The 15,196-nt window shown below is 38.2% G+C and overlaps 1 protein-coding gene across 1 annotated transcript in view; it reads left to right on the forward strand.

Annotated features, from left to right (window-relative positions):
* Positions 1 to 13,907: 13,907 nt before the first annotated feature.
* ECHDC2 (enoyl-CoA hydratase domain containing 2) overlaps positions 13,908 to 15,196 on the forward strand; it is a gene marked incomplete in the record, with an annotated part of 851,050 nt that continues 849,761 nt past the window's right edge. The window contains 1 exon segment of the mRNA XM_044085957.1: positions 13,908 to 14,276. Within this exon segment, the coding sequence (XP_043941892.1) occupies positions 14,057 to 14,276 (220 nt within the window).

The following is a 15,196-nucleotide window of genomic DNA, read 5'->3' on the forward strand; positions in this document are numbered from 1 at the left end:
AGATAATAAATAAATGAAAAATAAATTTCAAATACAAAACAACAATGTTTACCATTAATACCACTTTGAAAGACAGTAATATTAAGTATACTACTAAAGAGGTCTTATTTAGTATTTATTACGTATCCTTTAGTTGAAAGATTTTATTAATAATACCCAAATCAAATAACTTAATAGGTATTGAATATTAAAATTAAACTCAATGGATAAAATACCATCTTACATTAAAAAATATATATATATGTAAATATCAAATGACTAATTTTATTAATATTGTTTATAAGTTAGGGCTAAAAAACAAATGTTCCCATGTAAATATATTTTTACTATATAAAGAAGAAATCTGTATGTGTGCATTTTTAATCTGACAGTTTATCTCAAAAAGGATTTATATCTTAAAACTGATGAAATATTACAGTTTTCATTTAGGCCTGGGAAGTTGAATGCGTCTAATTTAAGCTGCCATTCAAGTTCCCGATTTTAAGATATAAATCCTTTTTGAGATAAACTGTCGGATTAAAAATGCACACATACAGATTTCTTCTTTATATAGTAAAAATATATTTACATGGGAACATTTGTTTTTTAGCCCTAACTTATAAACAATATTGATAAAATTAGTCATTTGATATTTACATATATTTTTTAATGTAAGATGGTATTTTATCCATTGAGTTTAATTTTAATATTCAATACCTATTAAGTTATTTGATTTGGGTATTATTAATAAAATCTTTCAACTAAAGGATACATAATAAATACTAAATAAGACCTCTTTAGTAGTATACTTAATATTACTGTCTTTCAAAGTGGTATTAATGGTAAACATTGTTGTTTTGTATTTGAAATTTATTTTTCATTTATTTATTATCTTTGTGATTATAAGGAAGTGACGTACTTGGATACTTTGTATGTAGCTATTTAAAAGGTTTGGTGCCTTTTTAAACTGTTTCTCTGATGAAGCTACTTTGTTTTTAGTGGCGAAAACGCTAAATAATTTTTTTACAAATAAACTAGCGTTAAGGCATTTTGTTTGGTCTTCTCGATCTTCTGGACACCCGTGCTTATTTTTTTAACAGTTTGCTTGGTGTTTTCCATTTTTATCAGTTTGGTTTTCATGGCTTCAGGTGGTCCGGTGAGTCCGGGGAGTCCAAATATTTTTTCTGCGGACACCCCCGATAATATGGATATTCCATCACTTCTGCTTGTTCTTTCACAAAGATTAGATTCACTGAACATTCGATTGGATAGCATTGAACAGAGACGGCCCATTGGTTTAACTCCTGTTTCGGAGGTTCAAGGAAATACTGCCCGTGGTGATCGATCAGGTGATGGGTCGCAGCCTTCCCTACCTGCAGCTCAACCCGTTTGTGGATCTTGTATGTCCAATGTTCAAAAGGAGACGCCAGTTCTTCCATTGAATGGAACAGAGGTACTTTCTAATTCTGGCTCAGCACTTATTGGCGTTCCATCTTTAACAGACTGGATTCAGAATACGGATGGTTTTTCATCTTTTCTTAAACCATCAGCACAGGAACTGCCGGTGCCGAGGTCGGAACATCATGCTGCTTGTTCGGAGGATATCGTGGACAAGTTAAAAGCATTTGACAATAAGGTACTGAAGTTAAAAAAATTGCAGCTTGAAGTTGCATATTTTAAACAGTGTTTAAACGAAGACCTTATTCCTAAAGGGCTAAGAAGTAATTTTTCTCCATCAAGTTTAATTTCTGATGCAGAATTTTTGACTGACTTGATAGCGCTTTTTCAAAGACAAGGCGCCCAACTGTTAGAGTTTATAACTAAACATTACTCGGTCAATATTGATAAGCTTATAGGCAAAATCAACCAACTGGACAATGACATTAAATTTAACATGGATTTTGTCAAATTTAAATTTGACTATAATCGCATCTTTACCAACATAGATGCGTTCATGACCAAAATGAAAACAAATAAATCTAAAAAACTTTTTAGGGAAAGAATTGCATACCAACAGCATAAAGCTTACCCTAAATTAACAGGGGTTAGCCCTCATGAAGAAGCTGGTGATATTGTTAACATTCCCGCAGTGAACAACACTGAGGATTCAGCTTTGACTATTGATAATGCAGATGAGGCTTTTGAGGAAGCCCCATCCGGGCCAAGGCGCAGTAATAGAACTAGAAAAAATGCTGAGAAATACGGCCCACAAACTGAATCCCTTGGCAATCGCAATCGTAGTAATAACAATGCTAACACTGCTCCTAATAAAAGTTTTTTAGGACATCGCAACAATCGACAGTACAAGGGCAAGAACAGGAATTGGAACAACTAATTGATTTAGAACATACTCATTCAAATGATGAATTGCCTAATATCGTATTCAATAACAAATGTGATTTTAAAATTTATAATTTTTCTAAAGTTGTTCTGGACCCTGAATTAGTAGAATTGCTTTCTCTTGGTAATACTTTTGTTCCTTCCAGACAATGTGATTTAGCAAAACTACTTATTGATCTTAAATGTTTTGTCCGCAAACTTAATTTTAAACTGTTGTTTAGTACTGATACAAATGATTCAGTGCACCCGTTGAAGTTATCCATTGCTTTTAATCCCCCCTTCATCATAGCCTGCTTTTGTTTGAGAATATTTGTGAACTTGATATTAGACATATGAGTTCATTTAATGGGTTTAAAAAGAATATTTCTAATATATCAAAGGAACAAATAGCAGCTCTTAATAATTTATGTCATTTATCAGTTAGAGTCATCAAACCTGATAAAGGGGGTGGTTTGGTCATTTTTGAAAAATCACAATACATAGAAAAAATGCTTTTAGTATTGGATTCACCTGCTTACAGAATTTCATCTCTTAATGAAATGAATTGCTCTTACAAAAGATTGAGAGGCTATTTAAGGGACCTTTTTCTTATGGGAAAAATTGATGTGGATACATATAAGTTTATAGATATTATTTCACTAAAGGTTCCGGTTATGTTCGGAATACCGAAGATCCACAAGAACCTAAGAGACCCCCCAATGACAGCACTCACATCTAACTTTTTCATTTTTGAAAAAGATTATTATCTCCAAAAACAGGGTGTAGCCATGGGCTCACCCTGTGGTGCCAGTGTGGCGAACATGTTTATGGCATACTGGGAGAAACATAACATATTTAATAAACCAGAATGTATGGATCATATCAGTTATTATACTAGGTTCTTAGACGATGTCTTCATCCTTTTTAAGGGGGATGCCCTGTTAGCCCACTCGTTTGTTAATACTCTTAATGAATCTACAACTTTCCTCAAATTCACATATAGCTTTTCAAAATGTGAGATTGACTACCTTGATGTCAAACTGACCAAGGATCTGTCTAATCACAAGTTTTTGTCCAGAATTTTCAGGAAGGTTACATACTGTAATTCCTACCTGCATTTTTCGAGTTCTCATCCCTTTAAACAAAAACGGGCTATTGTGAAGGGACAGTTGGTCAGGGCAGTGAGGATGTGTAGCACTCTTCCCAATTTTCATAAAGAGTGTGAATTTTTGAGGGATCTTTTCTTAAACCGGGGGTACCCCCCGCTTTAATAGATGAGTTAACTTTTGAAGTTGAAACCAAGAGATTGAAAGGGTTTTATAAACCACTTCTTAATTATGAAAATTCTACACTTCTGTCGACTCATGGGGCTATTACATGTACCATCACTGATACGAGTTCCCCTTCGCATACTGTTACTGGTGATAATGACATCAAGAGTCCTTTATCTTTGAGCTTTGTTACTACATTTAACAATAATTCCCATCAAATCTGGGAAATCATTCGAAAAAATTGGCACCTAATTTCTAGTAATTCTTTATTATTGGAAAAATTAGGACCCAGTCCTAGAGTTGTATATAAAAGAGGGAGTAATATTAAGGAGTTATTACAAAGGAAATTTGACGAAAACTCCCTTAATAGACAGAAGGGAACATTCACTTGTGGCTTTTGCAATTGGTGCAAAATGCTTAAAACAGGGAGTACATTTTGCATTAGAAATAGAAAATATGAAATTAAATTTAAGATTAATTGCGAAATGAAGTCTATTGTTTATATTGCATTTTGTGTTTGCTGTTTGGCTTTCTACGTCGGTAAAACCGATAGAAAATTTCGTGAGCGTATTTACCAACATATTTATGCTATTAAGCATGGTAAATGTGAGAACGCTTTAGCCAAACATATAGTTAATAATCCGGGACATAGTTTTCATTTTATGGCCATTGATCATATCTCACCAAGTATTCGGGGAGGCCCTTGTTCCTTATTATTGGAGAATCGGGAACTTGAATGGCAGCTTAAATTAGACGCATTCAACTTCCCAGGCCTAAATGAAAACTGTAATATTTCATCAGTTTTAAGATATAAATCCTTTTTGAGATAAACTGTTGGATTAAAAATGCACACATACAGATTTCTTCTTTATATAGTAAAAATATATTTACATGGGAACATTTGTTTTTTAGCCCTAACTTATAAACAATATTGATAAAATTAGTCATTTGATATTTACATATATATATATTTTTTAATGTAAGATGGTATTTTATCCATTGAGTTTAATTTTAATATTCAATACCTATTAAGTTATTTGATTTGGGTATTATTAATAAAATCTTTCAACTAAAGGATACGTAATAAATACTAAATAAGACCTCTTTAGTAGTATACTTAATATTACTGTCTTTCAAAGTGGTATTAATGGTAAACATTGTTGTTTTGTATTTGAAATTTATTTTTCATTTATTTATTATCTTTGTGATTATAAGGAAGTGACATACTTGGATACTTTGTATGTAGCTATTTAAAAGGTTTGGCGCCTTTTTAAACTGTTTCTCTGATGAAGCTACTTTGTTTTTTAGTGGCGAAAATGCTAAATAATTTTTTATAAATAAACTAGCGTTAAGGCATTTTGTTTGGTCTTCTCGATCTTCTGGACACCCGTGCTTATTTTTTTAACAGTTTGCTTGGTGTTTTCCGTTTTTATACATATGAATAGATGGGGTAAACATGCCTGATGAGGGGGATAGGCAGTTAAGGTGTACATATCTGTCTGTATGCAGAAGGGATATATGTAAATCCAAGTTCTATAGTCGGATGTGGGTTCAGACATGGGCTGAAAGTAGCTAAGTGTAGGAGCATGCCCAGTATGACCAATATTATGAGTGGGACTCCAGACCAGACCCCTGTATCCCAGTCCAGGATTTTGTGTGCTACATCCAGTTAGCTGATGAACCTCTGTAAACAGTCCAGCACCTTACTGAGATAGTGGCTGAGGGATCTTCTGGCTGTGTGTTGTCCTTATTAACTGAGTCATATCTAGCGTGGGTACACACTGTATTGGACTGAGCAGAGTTTTGCATAATATGTGAGTTACATTTTGCACAGCACTGTGATGTCCTGGTATGTCAGTGCCAGATCAGTATAGATTAATGTGAGGAACCACTGACAGACATTTGCCGACTGACTGCATACACTGCAGGGAACCCATGCTACTGCAGAAAGTGTTCTAGTCTGCACATTCTAAGCTTGTCTGGCCAGTGGTTCCTCCTTCCCTTTATATGTGGCCCTTTGTCCTGCTCTGCTCCAGTCGCAGGCTTTGTCCACAGTTGTTATGGTGTGACTGGGGTGGAAGTCATAACATCACACACAGGGTTATGGGCTGCACATCTCTGACTGTAGCTGTTTAGCAGATTAGCTAGCATTGTGCCCCATACATCTGCTCTGGTCTTCAGATGGTTTGTGTTGCACTGTTCTTCTAAGTTTACATGTTGGCCATACCTCTCAAACTCTTACAGCCAGACATCTAGACAGGGCCATATATCACAGTTAGACACAGGCCCAGACATGAGGACAGCATCTTAATATTGCTCTTCCAAATTTAGACAGCTGGTAGACTGATTTTGTATAAGCTTGCATTTTCTTATGGGTATGAAGTCTGTATCTTAACTGTCCATCATTGATGTTTTCACATCAACCTGTATTGTTTTCCCAATAGTTTGCCAGGCAAATGCAATGTTATGACAAGCAGAACAGATATATGAGGCATATGTGTGGACATTCTGAAAAACCCTGACATTCGTGGGGTATGGATGGTGCCAAATGACTTGTTGTGAGTACTGACACAGTTATGTGGCAGCCTTTGTATCCTGGTGCTAGAATGACTTGTCACAACCTGCTGTTCTAGTAGGCAGGTTACTCAGAGCTGTGTACTGTCCATATCTGTGGTCCCCTGTCCCTCCATTGTCCAGGTTTCCTGCAGTAATAAATACTGACTTCTGGACAGCCTGTAGAACTCCTACTGTAGGTGTAGCTGACATGCAAAATAGTAGGCACAACCAGGCTCAAACCATGGACCCTGTCACCCACAGTAATGTACTTAGCCCAGTGAGCCACAACAGCCACTTGCCAGTGCTGTCTACCTCCTGACACTATTAACCACACACAAACATAGCACACTGACCCCTGCATATTGTGGAAATGGAACATGTTAGCATGTTGATTGGGACAGCCCTGGGAATGTGTGGTCTGCTGCTATTACCTTACAAACATAACTGTTACTGCAGTTCTATGGGAACATGGGTGTGTGTGGGGGGTAGGGGACCATACCTCTCAACTGTACAGATTTTTGCAGAATGTCCAGATGTTTGCCTCACATTTTGGGTCCATTTCTCATAACATTGTGGTAATCTGGGAAATTACTGTCAAATCATTAAAGACTGAAGTTAGAATGTAATGGCAAACATTTGAATTTCAGACTTCTTTCCCTTCAGAGAATTCATGCTACTGCAAAACCTGTTACTCTATCAACTTTCTATGTTTGCAAGAGCAATTTTTAACAATTCTTCCTGTTTTGGGGCCTTTGGCCCACATTTCTTTATGGCTTTGTACAGATTTCTTGCTCTAAGAGGTTGAGAGGTATGCATGTATGGGACTCCAACATTGACATCCATGCATCTGTCTTATGATCCCACTGTTTGTAAGTCCCTCACATAGTGCAGTAGGTTTTGGTGGCTTGGGGCCTACTGCATATTCTGGGGCAGCCAGTATTTGGGAGAGAGTTCATGTTGTCCCACATTCCTGTCCATTGTCTGCTGCTATCCCGGTAGCCCACTCCATTCCTTGCATACATGCAGCAATACCACACATATGCTACCACAGTCTACTACACCATTCATTTGTTGTTAAGAAAATTGACTTACCTTGTGCCTGCAGCAGTTGACAGGACAGTGCTTCAGGGCTGACTCTGTCAGATGCATGCAGTACACAGCCTATACATGGTAAGGTATAGGTAGTGTGATGTGGCTGGCATCCATTTTACTGCGTGTATGTGAGTCAGAGTGAGGTGTCACTCCCCAGGTCTCTATGTTGTCAGTGTATGTACTATACGTTGCCTCTTTCCCAAGGCTAAGGCATACTGGGCATGTCTATGTCTGCCTACAGGGATGGGCTCAGGGGGTTCTTCCTCCAAGTCCCCCTGTGCCTGTGGGGACCTTGGTAATGGTGGGGGGCTGTGTCTCCCATCCCTGTGATATTCCTGATGCAGCTGTTTCTGCAGGATCATATTATGTAGCATGGCAGATACTATGAACATGTGTACACATGTGGCTGGAGAGCACTGCAGGGCTCCACGAGATATGTCAAGGGAGTGGAACCATGGCTTGAGCAGCCCAAACACATGCTCTGCAATGTTCCTAGTTTGTGCATGTGCCTCATTATAGCATTATTCATTTGGTGTGTGTACATTTCTGATGGTTGTCGTCATCTATGGTTCCAGTGTGTAACCAGCATCTCCCACTAGATGGCCATATGGGATGTCCCCCCTGGCAAATGCCTGGTACAGCTGTGATGCATGCTAGATGTGGGAGTTGTGATAACTGCCTGGGCGGCCAGCACACACATTGATGATAATGCCCTGGGCATTGCACACAACCTGGCATTTGATGGAGTGATACCTCTTGTGGTTGACATAGACTCTACCCTCCTCGCCGGGTGGTACTTTGATGTGCACATGAGTGCAGTCTATGGCACCCAGTACCTCTGGGTAGTGTGCTATACTGTGGAAGAGATGCATATTGCTGGTCCTCTCCTCAGGGGTGAAGGGGAAATAAATGTGCTCACTGGCATGTGTTAGTATGACATCAAGGAACTGGTGGAGTACCTTGGATGTGGATGCCTGTGAGACCCCCATGATGTCTCCAGTAGGTCTTTAGAAAGTACCTGTAGCTAGTATTCTTAAGGCTACACATACCTTTGTTTCCACTGGGATGGGTTCCCCTATGCTGGCTCTGGGTCTGAGGTGAGGGCGGCAGAGCTTGGTGAGCTTCTGTATTATGTCCCTGTCCATCCTGTTGCACTCTAGTATCTCCAGCTCATGCAGCCTCTGAAAGGTTACCCTGGGCCTGAACACTCTTCTCTTCCTCAGTCTGGGCCTATTGTCAGCATCATCATCATCACTGACCTCAGCCTGTAGCGCATACAGATGTAGCAAAGCAGCAGCATCCCCTATACTTTTGTCAGTTAAAATTCCCAAAGGTGTACTCCGGTGGTGCAGAGTATGTGGGAAAAATCAGATTGAAGGGTGTATGCATACTTTATACTGGTGTGCTGCAGATGCAGCCTGTGTGATTGGCTGACTATGATACATTCCACCTGCCAGCTATATTACTGAGGGGTTTGAATGGGCCAGTGACAGTGGAACAGGGCCTATTAGTCATTTATATTTGATTGGCTTTCCCAGGCCATTTCCTTTTATTTATTTATTTTTTTTACCAATTTTCTCCACTGCTAAGCCCTGTGGTGCTCCGCTCAAACCTATGGAGCTAGTGTAAACATTGCTCAGCAGTTTGGACCCCCCCCCTGTATACGAGCATGCTTAGCTTTTCTTTAACCAACTGAAACATGTGCCGCGGGGCTAAGTATAGCTTAGCAGCCTCAGACACACACCCCTGCTGAGGTGTGCTTAGCTGAGCACAAACAGGTGCCTCTAAGCTCCAATCCACTTACATATGCTGTGGCACCCCCCTCTTTTGATTGTACTTATTTGTTCTGCCTACACCAACACAGTTGTAGTCCTATCACAGTTAGTACTTATGGACTTTTGCGATTCAGTAACCCTGGCTCATTTACATACACCTAACTCTGTATATCCTGAATACAGCACTACACCAGGGCCTATCTCCTTAGCTACCACTGTAACATGCCATTGTATGACTGCATGCTGGCCCCTATAATGCAATAACTTTACATGCCTTTATATTTCATATTTTACACATTTTATTTTTTTTTTTAAAAATAGCATGAGTGCCACTGCTTTCTGCTTAAACATGGCATAAGTATTTAAAAAATTAATTTTTCATATATTGCATTACTTTTTCATGTCAATGGCCATAGATTTGGCCATTTTCATGGCTACTGTCACATATACAACTTTTTATGTGGGCTGTTACAGCCCCTGTTTAAATTTTATAGTCCAGTATACTGTTTGCAACTGCTTACATTTTTCCTGCAGACACGGTACCTACACAGATGCTTTTCTGCTTGCTGGATCGGGAAATCACCTCATTTGCATGGTTTTCACCAGCAGATGAGGTGATTTGCATTCTGCAGACACCTCTGTGTTCACAAGGTGTCCACATGCTAGTACACACCCCCAGCCCTGTTTCCTGGATTGCTCAGTGGCCATTTTACCATGTTCAGGCCACTACACTATTCCTGCATGGAGAATCGCTCTGTGTAGGGTTTATTGAATTACCCTCACCAACTGTTACATAAACAGCTCAATGGGTTAAGGGCAAAGCAAAACAACAGTGGCGACAAAGAATCACCCTGGAATATCCCCTTTAAATATTTTATCCTTGAGATAATAATTTGCCCTTTCTCATGACTTAATTGCAAACTGCAAAGTGGTTTACCACTGTTTCATAGTCACTCTAATGTAATTGATCAATGTATGATGTATCAGATACATGTGTAAGCACTCCTTTATCTATAAATGTGGAATGTTGCCAATTTTTTTTATTTATCCGTGACAAAATTACATTCTTCTCCTTTTTTACAATCCTCCATTACAATTTTATTTAGCATCAATTGATCCTTTGTTACATATAACATTCTTTTGTTAGCCTTTTGCTGTATTGCCATGATTGAGTTTTCTTCTAAATGACTCTAAACTCTGTCAGCTTCAATTCCAGTATACAGTTTTATACATCGTTGGAAGACAAGCACTTTTTACGATGGCTTAAAGGTTCGTTCTTATGGAGAAGTATCTTTTTTCCTGTTGTTAACTAGGCTAGTGTCTGTTCGAGATGCACATATAAATCTTCATGTAAAGATGTTAATTCTTTTATCCAGATGTTATGAACTGCATATGGGCCAGGGGGTTTCCAGTTGGGAGCATTCCCTAATTTTGTTTCAGTTTCCTGGCTATCACTTCATCCCTTAAATATCCTATACATTTGAACTTCTTACTGTTTCTTTTATTTCTTCTATCCATTCAGCATTTTTGTCATGTTCCACAGAGTCTTCATAAATATTACTCCAAAATGTGTCTATTTCTTTTTTTTTTTTGTTTGTTTTTTATGGTGTTTCTATTCCTTTTGCTTTGCTGCCCACTTCTCTTTAAAACTTTTTGGGTCATCAATGAATTGCTTATTTTGTACTTTTCCTTTATATTTATCTGCAAATTAAAGTGTATGCCTGGGCTGATATCTTTAGTTTATTACTTGCAATATTGAATGATAGAGCCATATATGTTCTGATAATGCACATTGCTTTTATCACCCCATCTTTTCTAATCATTTTTGTTGAGCGAGTACCTCTTCTATACTCTTCTAACAATGATACTTCTTGTCTCAATTGCTTTGTAGTTTTCTCTTTTTGGTGCTTCCATAATGGCATTTCATTTATTCCCTTTCTTTCCCTCATTGTTCTGCATTTTTATGGTAATACTTTACTTGTTATTAATTTAGCTGCACAGTAATAAATTCTATTCACTGTTATTGTATCACATGAATTTCTGTTAATAGTCTTAATTACTTTGTTTATCTACTTTCATACTTCTAATATTTGGGGTCTTATTTACTTCCTGTAATCCATTTCTTTAATTGATCTTAAAATGTTTATCCATCTCTATTAAATCAAGTAACTCTTCCCTTAGATCACTTTCATCTAAACTGAGAGCACATTCTTTGTTCACCGTTTCCTGCGGGCATTTTATATAAAGTTCCAGAACATCTTCTTGTGACATATTCTCTTCAGCTGCATCATCTGCTGCTCTTTCATATGGAAACTCATTGGCCTATCACTCCACAAAATTGGCTGTGTCACAGCCACTGTTTCCTGTTCCTTCCCTTGCTGTGCAACTCCAATTGAACTTTTGTACTGGTTTCCTACTGAAGGTTTCAGAGCATCTTCATATGCCAAGTGATCAGATGCTTCCCGTTCCACCTGTTTCTCCTTAATTTGGGGACTCATTGTTCCATCATGCTGCTACATTGCCAACATTCGATATTTGACACTAAATCCTTCACTTTGCATGTAATCCATAACTTCAGTTTCTATTTCTTTAATTTTGCATTACTAATCTGTTTTCCTTTGCCTGTATTTCTCTTCAAATATCTTTTGTGTTTTTTTATTTAGTTTTGCTTTCTCCATTTCAAAAATATAATGCACCATATTAAATCTCTTTTTTCGTTGCCATGTCCATATTTCTTCTTCAGACGTCTTCTACACCACCTGTTTAGTCTTAATTGGGGGCTCATTGTTCCATCCTGCTATGACATAACCTGTGTTAGACTTTCTACACTAAATCCTTCACTTTGCAGGTATTCCATAACTTCAGCTTTCTTCTACAACAGAGAGACCATCCTTACACTACAGTCGGAATATTCTAATGTTGTCTAAGTCATTAGACACTCCTGAATTTAGAATCCAATTGTACATGTACACCATCATCTTATATGTACTGTACTGATTTTAGAATTAACTTTCCATGATTCTGTAATTCTACTCTACTCACCTGCATGCCAAATCAGACTTTTTTCTATAACCAGTTTCAAAAAGATTCTTTCTGAAGCCATTTTCCTGAATGCTCAACATCATGACAAAAGTTAAAAGAAAACAATGACATGGGCTTACATTCGGATCACCAACCTGGCAGCACCCACTAAAACGACACTAGCATTTTTCATTAAAAGATCAAGTAAATGTACCACTAAAATGGCACTAGCATTTCTCATCAAAAGATCAAGAAAATGTACCCCACAAAGACCCAGGTTTCTAGGGCAACACTGACAGCTTTAATTTGACAAATCTACTGCTTGTGCCTACTTCATGTACAGCACACCAGCATCCAATTTCAGAACCTAAAATGGTGCATTTCACATTTACAGAGCACAATACTTAAATAATAATATCTTACAATTGCACTTTTACTCACTGAAATACAAATCGTAGTTACAACAGCATGGTCCCTGCACATAGATAGGCATAGCTCTCAACCTTCTATCTCCAAAATGAAGAACATTTTATCTTGAGAGGTATGTACGTAGGACTTTGCCACAGGTTAACAGCAACCTCACCTTTGACCACCATGTCTCCACAGTGGTAAGAAGGGCATTCTATACTGCTCATCTCATAAGTAAGGGCATTGCCTCCAGAAAAAAATAAGTTTTATAACTTCCCTGTATTCTTCTGTCATCAGGCCAATTATTGAGTACAACACTCCTTTTGGTATGTACCTTTCCAAGCACCCGCAGCAACTGGAAAGACCACAAATGTTTCTCACAAGGAAAATTTAAGGTCTTCAGCATCTGTCCTATGTGGTTCATCTGAAATCACTGTTACTTTATTCTGTTTCATACAGACTACTTAGAGGCAATCTCGGCTTTGCATACAAGACAATCTCTAACCTTGCTTTATTGAAAATGCTGCATATCCGTAAGTCAAATGGTACAAAGGTTACTCACTCTAAAGACCTTAACCTAGTATGTGACATTAATAGAACCTGCTGGAGGGACAGATTTGTCTCTCAAAGGTTACTACACCTTTGGAACAGACTCCCACTTCACTTCAAACAGAGCAGCTCATTGTCCCTCTTCAAACGCAATCTGGACAATTCACCACGGGGTTTCCAACTGTGTGTCTCTTGGACAGGGGCAATAGGTGGTGAGTGTGGAAATAAGGGTAAACTTGGCTAGGCTTTTAATGGCCATAAGGCCATTAAGCCTATTACATTAGAGAGTCAATTATCCGAATGTCGATTATCAGAAACGTCAACTATCTGAACCCAACCTTCCAAAGTTTTTGGGTAGGAAAAATCAGAAAGTCCAAATATGTAACATTAAACATATTCGCTTGTGCATGTTTTTTGAGCTTCTAGCCCACTCGTGTGGGAATAATGTTCTTTATTGTCCACTGGAAACAATGAATGGTTGAAAAGCATGCAGAAAAATACAATATTTTTGCAGTTTTTTTTTATCCAGTTCATTGTATGTTTGATTATCCGAACTACCCTAGGTCCCAATTAGTTTGGAACTGACTCTCTACTGCAACTTACAATGTGGAACAAATGGGCAAAAGTGGAACACTAACAGCCTACTAACAACTTCACCTAGGAAGGTTATAGGATGGTTAAAATGTGCTAGTTTTACTTATAAAACATTTTTTATGAATATGATTTCGTTTTCTTTATTACTGATATCAGTTAAAAAATTCCTAACACTGAACGTGGTACAAATGCTTTCACTGGGAAACTTTGAGGAACACGAACTTTTTAAGATCCCAAATGAAGAACCTATAACGAGACACAGTACACTTGAGAGGTGTGTACATAGGACTTCGCCACACCCCCTATAAACTATGTAGGCAGCAACTGTGCCAAACCACGTGATTCAAGCAAGAGTTCTGCCAAATCAGCTGGCACGGTGGTTGCAATCTTGTGGAAGTTGTGTATTATTATTTCATATAGTTTTTTTTAAAGCTGGTATAATAAGTGAATCCAACCGTCACACGCTCTGTTTTGTTTCGGTGCACAGTTAGGATGTTACCTATAAATGTTTCAATGGCACGAGTAAAGTTCCTTTTGGCAGAGGTGCGAGCAGTTTCAGTACCGCTAAGGCACAGTTCTGGTCGCCCCTGGTTTGCTAAATGTCATACATGTAGTTATAAGTTTCCTTGTTTTCATGGACGGTTTTTCTATTCGACTGAAGGAAGAAGAGGTCGCGAGGTGTCCCTAACATTTCTGCCGGGAGAATGCACTGGTGAGTTGGCTGACGGAGGTTAATAGCACTTATATATAATACATACGGATCATTGTCAGTGAAGAAGCAGTTTTCTTTCCGTAGAAGGGCGGTATAATTGAACTTTCCGTAGCAAAGGTGGAGGTAGGCGGCAGCAGCCATGTGAGTTGTGGTATACAAATAAATTTTAAAGGAGCAACGTTTCTAAGAATCAAATGAAACTAAAAGGATGCTGGTGTTACAGTAAAGCTAAACAAGGAGCCCAGGGTGATGTATGTGTTAATGGCTAATGTCTTATTTTGAAAATATGTAGTTCATACAAGTCTGCCAACTTTTCAGATGCCCAAAGTGAGACTTTTTTGTAGAAATACGAGATTTTCCATACCAACCACCAGTGCAAAGGATAGGACTTATTTTTTTTGCCAAAGTAAAATTATTCTTGTATCATTTGAGCAGCTTACCCCGTTTCATATAATATTTGTGTTTCAGATACAAAATAATTTTTATACCACTATTAAAGAAAACATAGGAAGTAGTTTTGGCCTTATAATCTCAGGACATTTGCCATTTTCCCCACAGGATACAGCTGACCAATAGGGACTGCCATCTTAAAGAGGGACAGAGGGCAACTCTAGTCACGAGTACGTAAGCTACAGAACAAAACATCAGTAGTGTGTCTAGGTGGTGGTGTAGCAAAACTCATCCGTAGGGACTGTACAATGCACAACATTCCTGGTGGTGGGTGGGCAGTTTAGGAAGGTAGTATACACTTCCAAAAATCTTAAGTATATGCAGTTCCTTAAATAGTTAAAAATTGTATTTTGTCTTTTCCCGGTTAGGGGTCGCCACAGCGGAACTCCGGTCCGCTAATGATTGGCAGTGGATTTTTACGGTGCAGAGTTGCCAGCCTGACGCCCAACCTTCAAAGAAGGCACACCCAT

This window comes from Protopterus annectens, chromosome 10.part0 (assembly GCF_019279795.1).
Source record: "Protopterus annectens isolate FY-2018-M chromosome 10.part0, PAN1.0, whole genome shotgun sequence".
NCBI classification, from domain to species: domain Eukaryota; kingdom Metazoa; phylum Chordata; order Ceratodontiformes; family Protopteridae; genus Protopterus; species Protopterus annectens.